At 42.5% G+C, this 17,978-nt stretch overlaps 1 protein-coding gene across 1 annotated transcript; it reads left to right on the top strand.

The window, feature by feature from the left end:
• Positions 1 to 225: 225 nt before the first annotated feature.
• CXCR4 (C-X-C motif chemokine receptor 4) lies at positions 226 to 4,096 on the top strand. The gene is made up of 2 exons (XM_047870287.1): positions 226 to 357; positions 2,504 to 4,096. Exons 1-2 carry the CDS (start codon positions 343 to 345, stop codon positions 3,548 to 3,550), a joined length of 1,062 nt encoding a protein of 353 aa, XP_047726243.1. The 5' UTR covers positions 226 to 342; the 3' UTR covers positions 3,551 to 4,096.
• Positions 4,097 to 17,978: the final 13,882 nt, after the last annotated feature.

The following is a 17,978-nucleotide window of genomic DNA, read 5'->3' on the forward strand; positions in this document are numbered from 1 at the left end:
GGGATGCTCTCCACAGCTCAAGACTCACAAGGTGACCTCCAGCTAACAGCAGCCCCTCGAGGTCTACCCAGGTTTACCCTAATTAACTTCACTGGAACTGCCCGAGTGCCGGCACCCTTCCCTCACGCCCTCCTCCCGTACGTCTCTCCCCCACCCCGCCTTTCTCCTCCCTGCCCCGCCCGCCCACCCGCGCGGCGCATGCGCTGCCAGCCGAGCGTGTTTTTATAAAAGTCCAGCTTCGCGCAGAAACTTCAGTCTGTTGGCTGCGGCAGCAAGTAGCAAAGTGACCCAGACGACTTGGGTGCCCCGGTAACCACTGCGGCTGGAGAGCGAGTAGTTACCATGGACGGGTTTCGTGTAAGTCCAGTTTCAACCTGCTTTTTCTTAAATGTACAAACTCGTAAACTTAGAGCGCAACCTCTTTCCGAGAGGGCAGAAGCGACCAGAATGTGGGTACCCCAGAGGTGCATGGAAAGGAGTTTTCGTGAGCATGGTTCCACTGGAGGGGCAGGGGGGTGGGTTAGGATTGGAATCTTTTTCTCTGTAAGTAGAGGAGAAAATATTGGAACGACGGTTTGGTGGCTGCGTGTGTCTCCCCCTTGAGTACTGCGGTGCGCGTTAGGCTTACATGCTGTTTGCAAACATAAGAACATTCTGTGCACAAGTGCAGAGAAGGCGTGCGCACTGCTCCCGGACTCAGACCAGGGGTCTCCCGCAGGAGCGCGGGAGTTTATTTGCAGTGAATTACATGATCTGAATTTAGAGGTGGAAGGCGGTGCGCCCGGGCCGCGTTCCCAGAGAGAGACCGTGCCCCTGTTTAATTTAAGGCAGAGGCTCCTGGTGACCAGTCTTCGGTTGGGCGCGTGTTCGCTGAACTCTGCACAGTCGGCGGAGCTGTGTCAGTACCCCCGCACAGTGAGCAGAGGGCGGGAAAGGCGAGCGCACCCAAGATGTTGCTCGCCAGAGAGGTCTGAGAATTGGCCGCAGCAGGGAGGTGACCTGGAACAGCCCCCGCGCCTAGGGATTGAGGGGGAGACCTCGCGGGCAATGGAAGCTCCGCGAGTGAACCCCAGGGTTCGGTAATTTGAGATCGTACAGAGGAAGCAGTATTAAACAGTCACTGCGGAGCAGCACCCCCGAGGTGTGTGCGGCGAGGACTAAGGGTGGAGTTAAGGGCTTGGGAGGGCACCTGGGCTGCCGGTAGTTGCGGCGTAGACGGGCAGGTGCAAGTGGGGAGACCGTTTGGCTCTCACCGATCCCAATTGCTCTGTTTAACCGTTGGTGGTTTCCTGGAGACTTTTGAAAACCCCTTACCAGGAAGGCTTTTCGTTTCCCCCCAGCGGCGCGCAATTCAAAGGCGCTTACGGAGGAGCCGCCCATTTTCTCCCCAGCACCCTGTGGGACTGAACTTGGCGTGCTGCCGGACGGAACCCAGGGAGCTGTAGTTGGTGGCAGTGGGCGTGGGCGTGGTGGGCTGCCGCGGAGGTCCGCAGTTGGACCACCCGGCCCTCAGTGCGCCCTCCGCCTGGAGGCTTCCAGCTGCAGACCTCCGACCCCATTTACTGGGTCAGTGGCGGGGTGGGAAGCGACCCGGGCAGTGAGGAAATGAAACTTGGGGCGAGGACCATGAGTGCAGACCCCGTGACCTTCCACTCCCAGGAAAATGCTGCACTCCCTAGCTTCCCAAACGCGTCAAGAGATAAACATAGGTAGGGCAGAAAGACCCAGGCCCCTGGGGAATGCCAGCTGCAGGGGTGTGTGTGGGGTATCTTTTACTAAAACCCCTGTTCAGTACCCCAAGCTCCAAAGGCCCTGCGCTTCAGGCCAGTTTCTCCTTCCCCACTACATGTTGCTTGAAGTACAGAATGGCAGAATGGTTTTGTGTTTAGATGAGCGTGGGGAAGGCAATGTTTTGTGCCTCAGGGGAAAGTCTTTGGGACACCACCCCCCCCCCCCCCCCCCCCCCCCCCCGCCCCAGTGCTCCTTCCTTCTATATCTTCCCTGTCCTGGCGAATCTTCATACCAAAAGTTAATCCCAGCTCCTCAGAACTGGAGATTTGGCCCCAACTCCCCTTCTGTCCACACACCCCCACCTCCTCCGTCTAGGAGTGGCCTCTTTGTGTTTTGTTTTGGTTTTTTCCCTCCCAAGGTTTTTTTCTTCCCCCTAGTGGGCGGGGTAGAAGAGTTAGAAAAGATGTGACTTTGAAACCCTCTGAATCTCAGCGCCCTTTTGTTCTAAACGAAGAATTTTGTAACTGGTTCTACTAAAGAGTGATATAATGAAGGGACTTGGGGGAACATGGGGAAGAGGGCTGGAGCAGTCTGTAATAATTCTCTTGTGCCCTTCCCTCACTACTTCAGTGGGAGGAGAATGTCCTGAAGAAGCCTGGGCTGAGTTGGGTTTTGTTAATTGCTTTTTAAAAATTCCAGAGACATGTTTTTGAACTTGGAGAATGCCAACTGTACTTGAAAGTTAATATCCATTCCCTTGCTTCTTTTGCAGATATACCCTTCAGATAACTACACCGAAGATGACTTGGGCTCAGGCGACTATGACTCCATGAAGGAACCCTGCTTCCGGGAGGAAAATGCACATTTCAACCGTATCTTTCTGCCCACTGTCTACTCCATCATCTTCTTGACTGGCATAGTGGGCAATGGATTGGTCATCCTGGTCATGGGTTACCAGAAGAAACTGAGAAGCATGACAGACAAGTACAGATTGCACCTATCTGTGGCAGACCTCCTCTTTGTCCTCACACTTCCCTTCTGGGCAGTTGATGCTGTGGCAAACTGGTATTTTGGAAAGTTTCTGTGCAAGGCAGTCCATGTCATCTACACAGTCAACCTCTACAGCAGTGTCCTCATCCTGGCCTTCATCAGTCTGGACCGGTACTTGGCTATTGTCCATGCCACCAACAGTCAGAGGCCAAGGAAGCTGTTGGCTGAAAAGGTGGTCTATGTTGGTGTCTGGATACCTGCCCTCCTGTTGACTATTCCTGATTTCATCTTTGCTAATGTCAGAGAGGCAGATGGGAGGTATATCTGTGACCGCTTCTATCCCAGTGACTCGTGGTTGGTGGTATTCCAGTTTCAGCACATCATGGTTGGCCTTATCCTACCAGGTATTGTCATCCTGTCCTGCTATTGCATTATCATCTCCAAGCTCTCCCACTCCAAGGGCTACCAGAAGCGCAAGGCCCTCAAGACCACAGTTATCCTCATTCTGGCTTTCTTTGCCTGCTGGCTCCCCTACTACATAGGGATCAGCATCGATTCCTTCATCCTCCTGGAAATCATCAAGCAAGGATGTGAGTTTGAGAGCACTGTGCACAAGTGGATTTCCATCACCGAGGCCCTAGCCTTTTTCCACTGTTGCCTGAACCCCATCCTCTATGCCTTCCTTGGAGCCAAATTTAAAACCTCTGCCCAGCATGCACTCACCTCTGTGAGCAGAGGGTCTAGCCTCAAGATCCTTTCCAAAGGGAAGCGGGGAGGACATTCTTCTGTTTCAACTGAGTCCGAGTCTTCCAGTTTTCACTCCAGCTAACACTGATCTAAAAGACTTGTATACATTAAAGAACTTTCTTTTTTTAAGTTACACATTTTTTCAGATATAAAAGACTGACTGATAACTGTACAGTTTTTATTGACTGTTGGATTTTTTTCCTTGTGTTTCTTTAGTTTTTATGAGGTTTAATTGACTTATTTATATAAATATTTTTTTGTTTCATGTTGATGAGTGTCTAGGCAGGACCTGTGGCCAAGTTCTTAGTTGCTGTATGTCTGGTTGTAAGACTGTAGAAAAGAGAACTAAACATTCCAGAGTGTGTAGTGAATCACTTAAGCTAGAAATGATCCTCAGCTGTTTGTACATAAATAATCTTTCCATTCCAATGGAACATTTTCTTTTTCCTGTTCTTAAATTGTTTGGTTACACTATGTGATTTTGCTGTAGAAGGTGGCACTTAATAACCAAAGCCTGAAGTGATATAGAAATGCTGGTTTTTTTAGTTTTCAGAAGTGGATTGATTGCAGCACCTACAATGTACAGTCTTTGTATCAAGTTGTTAATAAAAAATTCATGATAAACGTACTCACTGTTATGTTCTGATTTCTGTTGACATTCCTTTGGCTGACAGAAGGCAAAAATAATAATACATTTATGGCATGTCAGGTCCTATCCTAGTTGTAATATTTTATTTAACCCTTATCACAAATCTCTGATAGGAACTCTGGCTCAATTAATAATAATAATATTACTATTAATAGAACTATAGTTCTTTTTTTTATTTTAAGTTTAAAGTTTATTTATTTACTTTGAGAGAGAGTGCAGGCAGAGGAGGGGCAGAGAGAAAGGGAGGCAGAGAACCTTCAGGCTCTAGGCTGTCAGCAAAGAGCCCAAAGCAGGACTCAAACTCATGGACCTGTGAGATCATCTGAGCCAAAACCAAGAGTCAAATGCTCTACCGAGTGAGCCACCCAAGTGCCCCAATAGAACTACATCTTGTAGAGCAGGGAACTGAGGCACAGAAGTCCTAAGTGACTTGGTTAAAGGCATGTGACAAGTAGCACAGCTAGTATTCCAAACCAGGGAATCTGTCTTCGAAATCTTAAGATTTAACCACTTTCAACTCCTAGGCATTTAGAAACAGCCAGCCAGTTCCTGTTCCTATGAAAAATAATCTTTCTGAAGGATAAACGTGTGCAAAGGAAAAAAAGTATGCGTTACCATGTTTTAGATTTTACAACAACTGACCCCTTGTATAATCTAGGTCTGTGCTGTGCCAAGGATTGCAAGCTTTTCTCCTCTGATCCTCTCAACCTAGATACCATCACTCCTTTTTCACACAAAGGAACTGAGATTCAGAGACTTTCCACAACTTGCACTTTCAAGGGGACAAACCAGGGGTTGATTCCATTCATCATTCCAGCACTTGTTCTTCACTGCACCCACTATTGTCCCCCAGAACACCTGGTCGTAAGTCAACTGAACTACTGTTGAAAATAAAGCCAAAAGTGAATGTTTTCTTCATAAAATTAACCATGCCCAAAATACCCCTCTTGCAATATCTTCTATGCAAATCTCCACACTTAATCTATTGTAACACCTAGCACCTGAAGGGATTAGCCAAGCAGATAAAAGTTAAATTCGTGCTTTCAGAGCTCGGAAAAAAAGGTACACTGAAGCAAGCTCCTGATTGCCCACATTTTGCACAAGAGTTTGGAGTCTTATGTAACAACACCCATAGCTATTGACAATACCATTGTGCAAGCCCCAGGCTCTTGAGTAAATTTCAGCTCCAGTCTCTGCTTAAAGATAATTTCTAAACTATATAGCAGCCATACCTATCTCATTTTGGATCACAAACAGGGCACTCCAGGCATGCACTCAAAGATAATATCCAGGATATAATTAAGGCAATATTTGGTCTACTTTTCGTAATTGTTTCTGGCACAGAAAATCTATTTTGGAGGAAAAATTGCAATGTATTATCTTTCTGAGGCAAATCACATTTGTTGAAGGCAAATTATAGATCCTTTGAAGGGAAATAACTTAATTACTTAAAATAGAATCCAATTTGGCTGTACATTTCTGCTGCAGTATATGGATCTGGAATAATTCAGAGTGGTATTCTTATGCCACTTGAGAACACAATTAGATTTTATATAGGAAATTATCTTGAGGTTTCTTGGTTTTCCCTGGGAAGCCTAATTGGATCACCCTTCATTTAAGCATAGTTTTACATGTACTCTTTCAAAGGCTTACTCTTAAAACCATGACCATTGTAAAAGACTTCACTTGAACTTTCTCTATAAATATTTATTCTTGAGACAATAGAAGAAATCCTTGGAAGGAATTCGTTTTCTTTCTCATCTTGGCTTGAAACCTAGTCACCCCAGATTCCTCTCCTTTACCCTGGAGTCACAACAAAAGGAACCGAGCTGAAACAAAATTCCCAGTGTCACCAGTCTTAATGGATATTTCATTCTCCCTTAGAACAAAGGTGGGATAACTCTTTTTAAAAAAGAAAAAAAAAGCTTTGGCTCTCACCCAGCCCTGAAAGCCCCACCTCCCCATCATTCTCTGTCCCCACCCTGCCACGTTCTGAGCTGCTCCAAAGCGTTCCCTGTGTCGTGGTTTGTTCGACAATGCTGGGAAACCCAGTCTGCTAGTCAGCCCTCACATGAAGTAGCTGATTGTTCCCTCTCCTCATCCCTTATGAATGGGGCCCTTGAAGGTCAGTAATGTAGATCCAGTTGTATAATGGAAGCTAAAATATTTAAATTGTATGCATGCTGCCACTAATGGCATAAATATGACATCTGAGCTATTAATAACAGTAAGCCTTTAACTGGGGAGGAAAGAAGATGTTTTTATCTGGCAAAGCCTTTGTTTTCCCAAAATGCCAGTCGGCAATTCACCTCCCCCTACTGTGGGCTTCTCAGCCTCCTTTTGTGGTTATGCCTATGTTAAAATAATAATTCTGGAGTACTCTTTTAGGAGGATAACCTACAGGTTTTATTTTAACAATTTAACAAGCTTGACTTTCTCCAAGCTTATTGTCAGATAGTAAAGGCTCCACAACGAGAAGTGAGTTGTCATTATTTCCATGTAATACTTACTTAGGAGGGGCAAGGACCACTGAAAGGAAAAATTCACATTACTTTAGAAAATAATCTAGGCATCCCCTAACCCTTAAAAACGTGCCATTGCAGCCTGGCATTGTAGGGCCTCATACCCAGCCCACTTTGAGGAGGTCTCTACTTGGCTGTCAATGTAGCTTAGCCAGTCAGTGCTGGAGATCCAAAAGTTAGCCAGAGAAATGACCTTTCTATGAGCACAGACTACGAGAAATGTTGAAATGAATCCTTTCAAAGCAGTAGCTCTCACCTGGGGGGGGGGGGGGAATCCCCCCCCCCCCAGGAAATATTTGGTAAACTCTGGAAACATTTTGAGTCATTATACTGGGATGCGTGGGCAGGTGAGTAGGTAAATTGCTACTGGCATCTAGTGGGTAAGGGCCAGGGATGCTGCAAAACATTCTACAGTTTTTCAGCCCAAAGTGTCCAATAGTGCTCAAGACTCAGAATCCTTTTTCAAGATGAGGGCCATGGGATGATAATAATTATGAAAAAAAGGATATATCCAAGCAGTGTAATCCCATGAAATTATCAATGGGCAGAGTTCCAGAGCCTCCCTTCAGCCCCTCTACTGGGTCTCCCTTCAGTGCGTTCTCATTCCCCCTTACTCCACACACACCATTCTCTTCCACCTTTACTTTTGTTGGTCTTCTTCTCTCATGCTATGCTAGGAAGTTATCCCACAAAGGGCAATAAATGGCAGAGGGTGACTGCTGCAGATTCTCCAGCTTGCACCCAGTATCTGTCTCCCCAAAGACCACAGTGTTTACTCACTTAATCCTCACCACAGCCTGTGACTCCATTTGGAACACTTCCCACTTTTCTCCTTTTACTTAGAAAATAAACAAGGAGTGATGAGGTACCAGGCCATTGTTTCATTGTCTGCAAATGACTTGGATTAATTTAAATCAATCCTATTAAGTCCAACAATTAAAATCTGAAACCTTCCGAAAATCCTTCTTTCAACTGAAAATGCAAACTGCAGCTTGAGTGGAGGGTTCCACAGTGTTAAGAAGCCACAGAAGGGGGGAAGAATTTTTCAAAATCAAACAAATAGAGGTGCTCAACCAAACCATAGCCAGGTGCTGGATGTTTATCTGGTAGAGCCAGTGCATGATTAAATTGATTTACATATTACAGTTCAATTAACTAGAACCCACCTCATCAACACTCTTAATTAAAGGGAATTACTTCCTCCTATTTGACTCTGTCAGAAGGAAAGTAATGTTTATTGAGAGCTAGCTGAATTCCAGGCACCCTCATCCATGTGCTCCTCAGAAGAGCCCTACCAGTTAGATATTACTCTCTCCATTTTCAGGCAAGAACACCCTCAAAGAAGTTAAGCTACAAGAAAGGAGTTATGCCCTTTCTCCTATGTATACTATCAATGTCACTGAAGCAGAACCACCACGTTCTGGGGCACATCCTCAAGTACTCAACATATTCAATCCAAATGCCGCTACCTTTTCTAGGTTGACTTCTGTGTAATAACAAAAACAGTCACCATACATCTTGAGGGCCTCCTATACGCCAAGGTACTTTGATTATTTGATCTTCACAACCGCCCTATGCAGTAGGTATTATTATTTGACTATTTACAGATGGAGAAACCAAGGCAAAATTTATCCAACATCACAAATGTATGAGTGGGAAAGCCTAAATTTGAACACAGGCAGTCTGACACCACAGTGTACCTTCTTAAGCACTACAGTAACTTTGTCATTTTCCATCATGTTAGCCAGGAGAATAACCATGAGGTCAAAAATATATTCTATGCTCTTCAATCCTCTTCAGGGTTCAATCACAGACACTTGCGTGATTGTACTTTGTAAAGCAACAAAGCAGACACTGATATTTTACAAAGATTTTCACTATTAGACACTGAAGTAAAATGGGGTTAAGTGCCTGGCAATAAATAGGAGCTCAATAAATATTTATTGAATGAACAAGTGAATGAACAGCCATGAATTTCTATTCCTAAAAGCACACCACACTGTAAGCATTCTGATTAATGCTTGCATATGACTTGACCTCCTTCGCTCATTTTTTCAGGTTTTTTTTTTTTTTTTTTACAAATTAAGCATTTTTTTTTACCGTTTACGCACTTATTTTAAGAGAGAGAGAGGGGCGCCTGGGTGGCTCAGTTGGTTGGGCATCTGACTTCAGCTCAGGTCATGATCTTGCGGTTCGTGAGTTCGAGCCCCCTGTCAGGCTCTGTGCTGACAGCTCAGAGCCTGGAGCCTGCTTCTGATTCTGTGTCTCCCTCTCTCTCTGCCCCTCCCCTGCTTGCACTCTGTCTCTCTCTGTCTCTCAAAAATGAACAAATGTTAAAAAAAATTTTTTTTAAAAGAGAGAGAAAACACATGTGCATGCACAAGCAGGGGAGGGGTAGAGAGACAGGGACAGAGAGAATCCCAAGCAGGCTCCATGCTGTCAAAGAACAGCCTAATACAGGGCTCGATCTCACAAACCATGAAATCATGACCTAAGCCAAAATCAAGACTTGGACGCTTAGGGGGCTGAGCTACCCAGGAGCCCCTTCCAGGCATTCTTCTCCTTTTTTTTTTTTTAATTTTTTTTTTTAATGTTTATTTTTAAGAGACAGAGAGCATGAGCAAGGGAGGGGCAGAGAGAGAGGGAGACACAGAATGTGAAGCAGGCTCCAGGCTCTGAGCTGTCAGCACAGAGGCTGATGTGGGGCTCAAACCCACGAACCGTGAGATCATGACCTGACCCAAAGTAGGATGCTTAACTGAATGAGCCACCCAGGCGCCCCAGACATTCTTTAATTGAATAATTTATTGAACAACACCCTGGGCCAGGCAGGTATGAAAGCTGCTCACAGTATAGTAGACAATGTAATCCTTTCGTGTTCTAGATACACTGCTAAGTTAGCTAAAGGACTTTCAGACTTTCCAAACTGCCTTACATTTTAAGATCTCAAAGTTTCCACCCACCCACCCAATTTTTCTATTACTTAATACCCTCTCACTCCCAGTCTTGCTTCCACTGATTCCCCATTTAGGGAAAAGCAGACCCCTGCCCACCTCGAAAGCTGGTTGAGAAGCTTCCAATCCTGGTTTTCCTGTTTCACCAGTTCAATGGTGGCTGTCTGTTCACGTCATGAAGATAAGAGCAGAAATTCTGCCAAACCATCGGATATGGGAAAGAGCCCTAAAGGCAGTTTCTTGGCCATCTGTCCACAGGAGACAACTTGTTAGGCGCTGGAATTGAAGAAGGAAATCAAGACCATCATTCTGGGCCACATCCTACTTCCTCTGGCAAGCCTACTCAGTCTCTATCAGTCCAAAGTGAGCTTTTCCATCCCAAATTCTTAGCACATGAAGTCTGTCGCATATAAGCTAGCACAAATAAAAGGCTTTTGAAAAGTTAAAAGCAGCTATTGTGTGTCATTGCCATTATTCTTGTTTCATTTTTAAAATAAATTTTGCTTCTTAACTACTTTAATGTCTTAAGTGCAGAGACCTTTGCAGTCTAACAGAGTTAATTCATAGATTTCATTTGATTTGATGAAAAAATAATCAGATTCCATAAGGTTGTGCCAATGTTGGCTAAAATTATATAAGGTTAGCTCAGTTGGTGAGAACCAATATTTATAGGGGTGCCTGGGTGGCTCAGTTGGTTGGGCATCCAACCCTTGGTTTTGCCTCAGGTCATGATCTCATGGTTCATGAGTTCAAGCCTTGCATCGGGCTCTGCACTGGCAGTGTGGAGCCTGCTTGAGATTTTGTCTCCTTCTCCCTCTGCCCCTCCCCCACTTGCTCTCTATCTTTCTCAAAATAAATTAAAAAATAAATTAAAAAAAAAAAAGAACTAATGTTTCTAAAGCCAGGATCAAGGGTGAGTCCCACTGGGACCATCTTTAAGATAATGATATATACATAGATGCAAGAATAATGTCTATCTTGTTTATAGCTGTAACTCCAGTGTCTAGAGCAGAAGTGGAAAGCTCTTTCCGTAAAGGGCCAGGTAGTAAATATATTAGCCTCAGCAGGCCATACAGTTTCTGTCATAATTACCCAACTCTGCCATTGTAGCAGGAAAGCATCCAGAAACAATTCATAAATGAATGGGTGTAGCTGTGTTCCAATAAAACTTTACTTGTGGACACTGAAATTTGAATTTCATATGATTTTTAAGTATCATAAAATATTATTCTTCCTTTATAATTTTATAAAAATGTAAAAACCATTCTTTGATCTCATGCTATGAAAAATAGGTGGCAGGTCAAATTTGACCTGAGGGTTACAGTTTGCTGACCCCTGGTCTAAACAACGCTTAAAATATAGTAGAAATTCAATAAACATGAATGAATAAGTGAAACTCTGAATATAGGAAAGTTTACTTTTTTAAGTTTAAGGAACCAAGAAGAAACCCAATGAACCAGTGAGGTTCAACTATTTGCAAAAATAAGACACCTACCACTTGTAAAGCTCTTTACCGTTCACAAAATGCTTTCATAGGTGGGACCTCAAATGGGTCTGTGTGCTGCTTTGTGCCATATTGGTTGGCAAGATTCTGCTATCTTACTAGGTCTATTATTTAGGAAAGAAAGGTCTGTGATAGCAGAATTGCCTTTGTATCCACTTTTGTCCTCTACCCCTCTCATCTCCCAGAGTGCAGGTGAAGGTGGCATCTCCTTTTAGAACTCCCTATAGTTAGAACGATGACATCCCACCAATAAAACCTAGTGGGGTGCTGACTAACCTTTCTCGTGAGCACAGGCTGTGCTCCTCCAAAAATGATAATTACCAGTCACAACTTTTGGCAGCAGCTTGCCAGTTAGTAAATAGAACAAAAGAAAAAGCCATAATCCACAGCAATGAATAGTGTTTCATAGCCACAAGCTGAGCCACAAAAGCCCAAGAAAAATCAATGGTGCAGAAAGCATTTTTGGACCTCACCCCAGCTTTTGGGGAAGTGAGGATAATTCTGTTATTCCCTTTTAGCCTTCAGGTGCCTTGTGGGAATGTCAGAACGAATCTCCAAGTGGCTGCCACTATTATGTCGCTTACTAAACATGTCCCCAATTGAACTTCCTTACTTTATAGAACATTCTTTCCAAGATGAGAAGCCCAACTTCTGCCTCAGAAAACTCCAAGAAGCTGAAGCAACTTTAAAGTACTTTCTGTTTTAAAGTGGGTTATCTGTTCTATGTGCATGACAATACAAAAATGACTGGTCAGTCACCATGGTCCAGAGTGAAAGAAGACAAGCTAAACTGGCTAAAGTGGCCTGGGGGGGGGGGGGGGAAATCCCTGCTAAGCCAAAATTCTATCAGTATGGACTGAAAAGTGAGAGAGAGAGAGAGAGAGAGAGAGAGAGACAGAGGTGAGAAATAATAAATAAAATGAGAAAGGACATAAAGTGCCAATTTATGAAAGAGGAAATAAAACAGATAAACAAAAATATGAGGAAATGTTCAACCTCACTGGCAACCAAATAAATAAAAATCAAAACAACACAATACTTTTCACTTATCACACTAGCAAACATTTTCAGAGTAACAGTGTCTCAAGTGTAAGGATGCTGTGAGTCAGGCATCATAAAGTGCTACTAGTCAGGTGCAAATGGACCAGACACTCCCAAAGTCACTGCCACATGCTCCAGAAGCTGTGCTGCTCATTCCCTCTGACACAGAGAGGCCATTTCTGGACACTTAATTTTAGGAAACAATCCTAAATATTAAAAATATTTTGTGCACAAAGTTGAGTTTTGCACTTAGAATTTTAAAAAAGGCAGGAGATTGAATAAATATCTGGCAGCAAAATGAGGATTAAGGAAGCTATGGTGAATCCACTCACTGGAATATAATGTAGCTTCTTGAATCACGTTTACACAGGCCACTGGAAAATGTTTATGATGTGTGAAATGAAAGAAGTAAAATTGTGCATGATGTCTGATTATAAATATTTTGAAAAGTCTATGCACATTAAAAAAAGATAAATTAAAATGTCATTAGCAGTAGTTAAGTCATAGGCTTTTTGGTTGGTTTTTAAATCTTGGTTTCTCTGTATTTTCCAAACTTACTGTAATGAATAATGAAAAGACAATCAGTTTGTTTTAAAAGGTATAGGGCAGGGAAGAAGGAAGTGTACAAGCTCCTTCCTAGGCTATAAACACTCCAAGATAGGAACCCAGTCTGTTCCTTTTTTTTTTTTTTTAATCAGCTCAGGGCCCAAGTAGGTGCTAAATAAATGATTGTTGACCTGAAGTGAACTTGGCATTTTAGTGTCAAACTAATTAAAGGAGAAGGCTGGTATACTGAGGTGGCTCTAAGCCACCAGGGTAGCTAGCCTACTTAAGCAAATCAAAGTCTAAGCCTGAGTAAATGCTTAAAGTTACAAAATCAAAATGCTAAGGACAAGCAATCACAAATAGCCAACAGGCTTTAAGGTATAGTCAATCAAATAACTTCCTTTCTTTACTTCTGCATCTTTTCTATGTAAGTCTTTCTCCCAGCTCCTATCAAGGAGCGCCCCTAACCACTTCTGGTTTGATGCTACCGTATTCTGATCAATTTTTGCTCAAAGAAACTCTTAAAACTTTTTACTATGCCTCAGTTTATCTTTTAACAGTTTTACATTTTTTAACAAATCAGACATGTACATTACCCTCAAGGTATTTAGATTCTAGTAGCAGAATTCACTAGTAGTAGAAATCTTAATATTATATTCCTTATAGAGACTTGGATATAATCCAGTGTTCCTGAACTGACAGTCATGATCCATGGAAGGGTTCTAGAGAATTCCACAAATAGAGGAGAATGGTAGTCACAGGCCAGACTGGGTTTATGATGAGTGAAACAGTCTCAAATCAATACACAGTCATGGCACCATCTTTACAAGGCTGGCCAGTTAAGGACCTCATAGAGGTGATATGCATCTGGGGTTTCTCAAAAGACTTCTCCCAGAGAGGTCAGGTCTTTCATAACCCACAGGAAAGTAAACATACCAGAAAACCTTAAAGGAAATCTCTAAAAGGGTTAGGCATTCATACATGACGGCAGTACCGTGGGGCCTGAAATGGGAACAATGTATAAGTGGTCAACCCTAAATACTCCATTTTTGTATTGTATTAGAAAGGAAATGTCATGTTAGGGAAGAACTTCCTTCATTCTAATAAGTCCCCAAAATATAGCAGCACACAACAATGGTGGTTTACAGCATGTAACATAATGCAAGTTTCAGAGGTAAGAAATGCCAGCAGAAAAAGACCAATGTTCACTTTTGTGGAGGGCATACCCCAGGTCCGTTATTTTATTACTTTGATAGGCTCAGGAATCAGGTGGATAACAGGGACTGGAAAGGAAAAATTAACATTTTTAGTGTGGTTAAAATCAAATTAATGTTTTAATAAGTAATAATCTCATAATTTGTATTATTCTGGGAAACAAACTGTCCTACCATGAATATAAACTCTCTTCAAAAAATATGTGTTTTAGTGAGAAAAATACTATCTGATTAGATTTAGATTTTAAGTCCACACAGTAAAGAAATTTCCATTGGTAGTTTCAATCATATGGTCATTTACGAATTGTAATTTGTTTCTTTTTTATGATGTGTGATTTACTTGGTCAAGCATACAAGTCCACCCAGGAATTACTCAAGAAGGTTAGCCTCATACTCTATTGTCTGATTTTTAGATATACCTATATAACTCTTCGGCTGTAAATCAGACATTTGCCTTGTTTCATATAATTTTTATTTTTCGTATTATTTTATTGTATTTTATTTCTATTTCTATCTGCACCCAACACAAAGTAAAACATCTTAAAAGGTTTTTTTTTTTTTGACATTTATTTTTGAGAGACAGAGAGAGACAGAGCACAAGTTGGGGAAGGGCAGAGATAGAAGGAGACACAGAATCCGAAGCAGGCTCCAGGCTCCGAGCTGTCAGCACAGAGCCTGATTCGGGGCTCAAACTCACCAACCGTGAGATCATGACCTGACCCGAAGTCGGACACTTAACCAACTGAGTGAGCCTCCCAGGCGCCGCACAAAGTAAAACATCTTAAACCAGAGTTCCTTATTGGCATGTTTTTATGGGCCTCTGTTATGGGCTAAATTGTATCCCTCAAAATTCATATGTTGAAGTGCTAACTCTCAGTACCTCAGAATGTGGCTGTATTTGGAAATGGGATCTTTACAGAGGTAACTGAGTTAGGGGCGGCTGGGTGGCTCAGTCAGCGGAGCATCTGACTTCGGCTCAGGTTATGATCTCACAATTCATAAATTCGAGGCCCACATTGGGCTGTCTGCAGTCAGCACAGAGCCTGCTTGGGATTCTCTGTCTCTCGCTCTCTGCCCCCACCCCCACCCCCCCACTGGCACTTTCTCTCTCTCTCTTTCTCTCAAAAATAAATAAACATTTAAACAAAAAAGAGGTAACTGAGTTAAAATCAGGTCTTTGTGGGCCCTAATCCATGACTGGCATCTTTATGAAGAAATTAAGACACAGATCCTCACAGAGGGAAGGCCATGTAAAAACACAGAAAGAAGATGGCCATTTACAGTTAACAAGAGAGACCTCAGAAGAAACTAATCCTGCTGACACCTTGATTTCAGACTTCTAGCCTCCAGAACTGTAAGAAAATTAATCTGTTGCTTTAGCCACCCAGTCTGTGGCTCTTTGTTAGGGCAGCTCTACCCAACTAATACAACCTGTATCTAAAATGCTATTACAGTATATCTTATTCTTGTCTCTTCCATTTAATATAAACAAAAAGTGGTTCTTAAGGTATACATTCAATCATTCAACAAATATTCATAGAGCATCTGCTACATGTCAAGTGTTGGGATATGACAGAAACAAACAAATCTCAGGTCTCATGGAGTTTACAGACTAGAAACAAGAATTATCTTTCTTCTGGAATTATTCTTCATTTCAGAAGTAGGCCTTATACATTGAGCTACTAAAAATCTTCAGAGAGAATAGCTAGGAAAAGAAAATTTAAAAATGAAGATAAATGAAATCCTAACATTTTCATCTTATATCATTAAATTACTAGAAGCCTCCTATGTTGGATGGATGTTTTGGGAAGCAGATGCTGAGAGTGTTAGGAACGCAACAGGTCTATTGGAGGGGATAGCTCAGGAAACATCAAAGGGAAAGGAAGGAAATGGGGAAGAGAAAGCCTTCAGACTGTGATCTTAGAGAGGAAGCAGTATTGGGAAAAGAGAGCCTCCAACCACAATGCAGACTCAGCAAACCAATTTGCCAACCCATTTGGCCAACCCAACTGGGAGTTCCAGGGGAAAGGGCACCAGTAGAGAAGCAAAAAAGGGCAGAAATGGCCAGGTCCTGGCATTCCAACCAAGCTCAATCATTTCCTGGGGGCTGCCTGGGAAGAGCCAGCATAGTGGCTTCTGCTAGGAAGCTTGGTTGTGGCCTGAAGGCACTCACAGCTAGAGACTGTCAACTCATCAGGCTCTAGGCAAGTTCTTTCTTCAAGGGAGTTCGGAGCAGCACCTCCATGGCTACTGCAGCTCTCAAAAGGCAAAGCAGTAACCTGATTTTCTAGAGAGGTTTTTTTTTTTTTTTGAAGTCAAGCAATTTCTTTACTCTTAAAACATAAGAATATCTCTCAGCAAGTGCTTTAATAACCCAAATCAAGGTCTTTAAGGAAATGTATTTTTAATACTCAATATAACTTGCCAAATACTTATATAGTGGGAAGATCTAAATTTTAAATTTTTCTTAAAGTGTGATATAATCCTATAGCCAAAAGCAATATTTGCCACCCCCCTCCCCAAAAAAGTTGTGCTTTAGAATTCAACATTAGAGTCTGGAATCTAAAAAAGTCAAATATTTGGATTATGGCTTTTATTCATTCATTCATTCATTCATTCCATTATTACATGCCAGGTGCTATGCTAGGTGCTAAGCATAGCAAGGCATACATAGCCCCTGCTCTATGGACCTAGAGTAAGAGAAGTAAACAGTAAACAAACATCCAAAGGCAAAAAGTGCATATTTATGAACTGAGCTTAGTGCTCTGAAAGAAACAAAGGAATCTGATCTAAACTGACTTAGACTTAGGTCAGGGAAAAAATCCCTAAGACGTGTTGACTTTGCTGGCATCTTAACGATGAATGTGTGTTTGGAAAGAGTTTAAGGTACAGGAAAGGAGAGCATGAAGGACAAATACAAGGGCCCCGGGGCAGGAAGAAGTCAGCAAAACTAAGTGTGGCTAGATTTCCAAGGCCAGGGGGAAAGGTGGTGCCACATGAGGCTAGGAAGTCAAGGCAGAGGTCAGACCCACCTGAATAAGCACATGTCATAAGGCACATCAAGGACTTTGATCTTTGCTCTAAGAGCACTGAAGTGTTTTAAAGCAGGAATGGATAACACATTCAGCTTTGTGTTTTGAAATAACTGACAGCAATGTGGAAAAAAAATTAAAATAAGACTGAATTGATTTGGGAAGACCACTTAGCCAGAGAGTATGTACACGGTCCAGGTGAGAGATGATGGTTCTAGTCATAGGTTACAATTTCTTTAACCTCTACAATGTGCATCCCAAAACAGGCCCCTTGGGAAGGCACTATTCCACAGCATGGAATAGGAGACACTACCTTGTCCATCATCGAAATGAAAGTCATGGGCACTACAAATAGACACAGGTTTACTTGCCAAAATTTTAGTTTTTCCGGTGTCACTTCAAACCTAATATGTCCAAAAATTAAAAAAAAAAAAATGGTCCTCTAGAAACTAGATCTCTGTCCAAACCACCTTTCCCCATTTGCATACCATCCTATCTCCTTATTATTTACTTGTGAAATCTGGATGTCACTTCCCTCCCCTTCGTCCCTGTGTCCAGTCTGTTGCTCACTGATGTGGTCAGGACAGAATTATACTCAGATCTCCTGGCTCCTTCTACTATGTCCTGTGTCCCTGCTCCAGGAACAGGGCCAATTCCACATCTCTGTCCAAAAGAACTATAGTTTATAGGAACAAAGACAATTGAACTTTGTTTTCTCATTGCATTTCACAAATGTGGTGAATAGGTTTAAACCTCTTCTCTTTCATGTAAATTTCCTGTACCGCTCTGGTTGGCTTCTCCCCACATTCTTAAATCCAACAGTCCACACTATGCAATTTACTTCTGAATCACTGTCTTGTTCTTTAATTGGCTGCAATTTCCCGATCAGTGAAATGAGAGATTTAGAAGAGATTTATAACAAAATCAATCTTCAAACAAAATCTTCTGTGGAGAAACATCTAAAACATAAAGCTGTAATTGTTCTGATTATACAAGGGGTGGTTGGCCTGGAAAACCTTACTTATGCCCCTCTGCCCGACTTTCTAGC

This window comes from Prionailurus viverrinus, chromosome C1 (genome assembly GCF_022837055.1).
Source record: "Prionailurus viverrinus isolate Anna chromosome C1, UM_Priviv_1.0, whole genome shotgun sequence".
NCBI classification, from domain to species: Eukaryota; Metazoa; Chordata; class Mammalia; order Carnivora; family Felidae; genus Prionailurus; species Prionailurus viverrinus.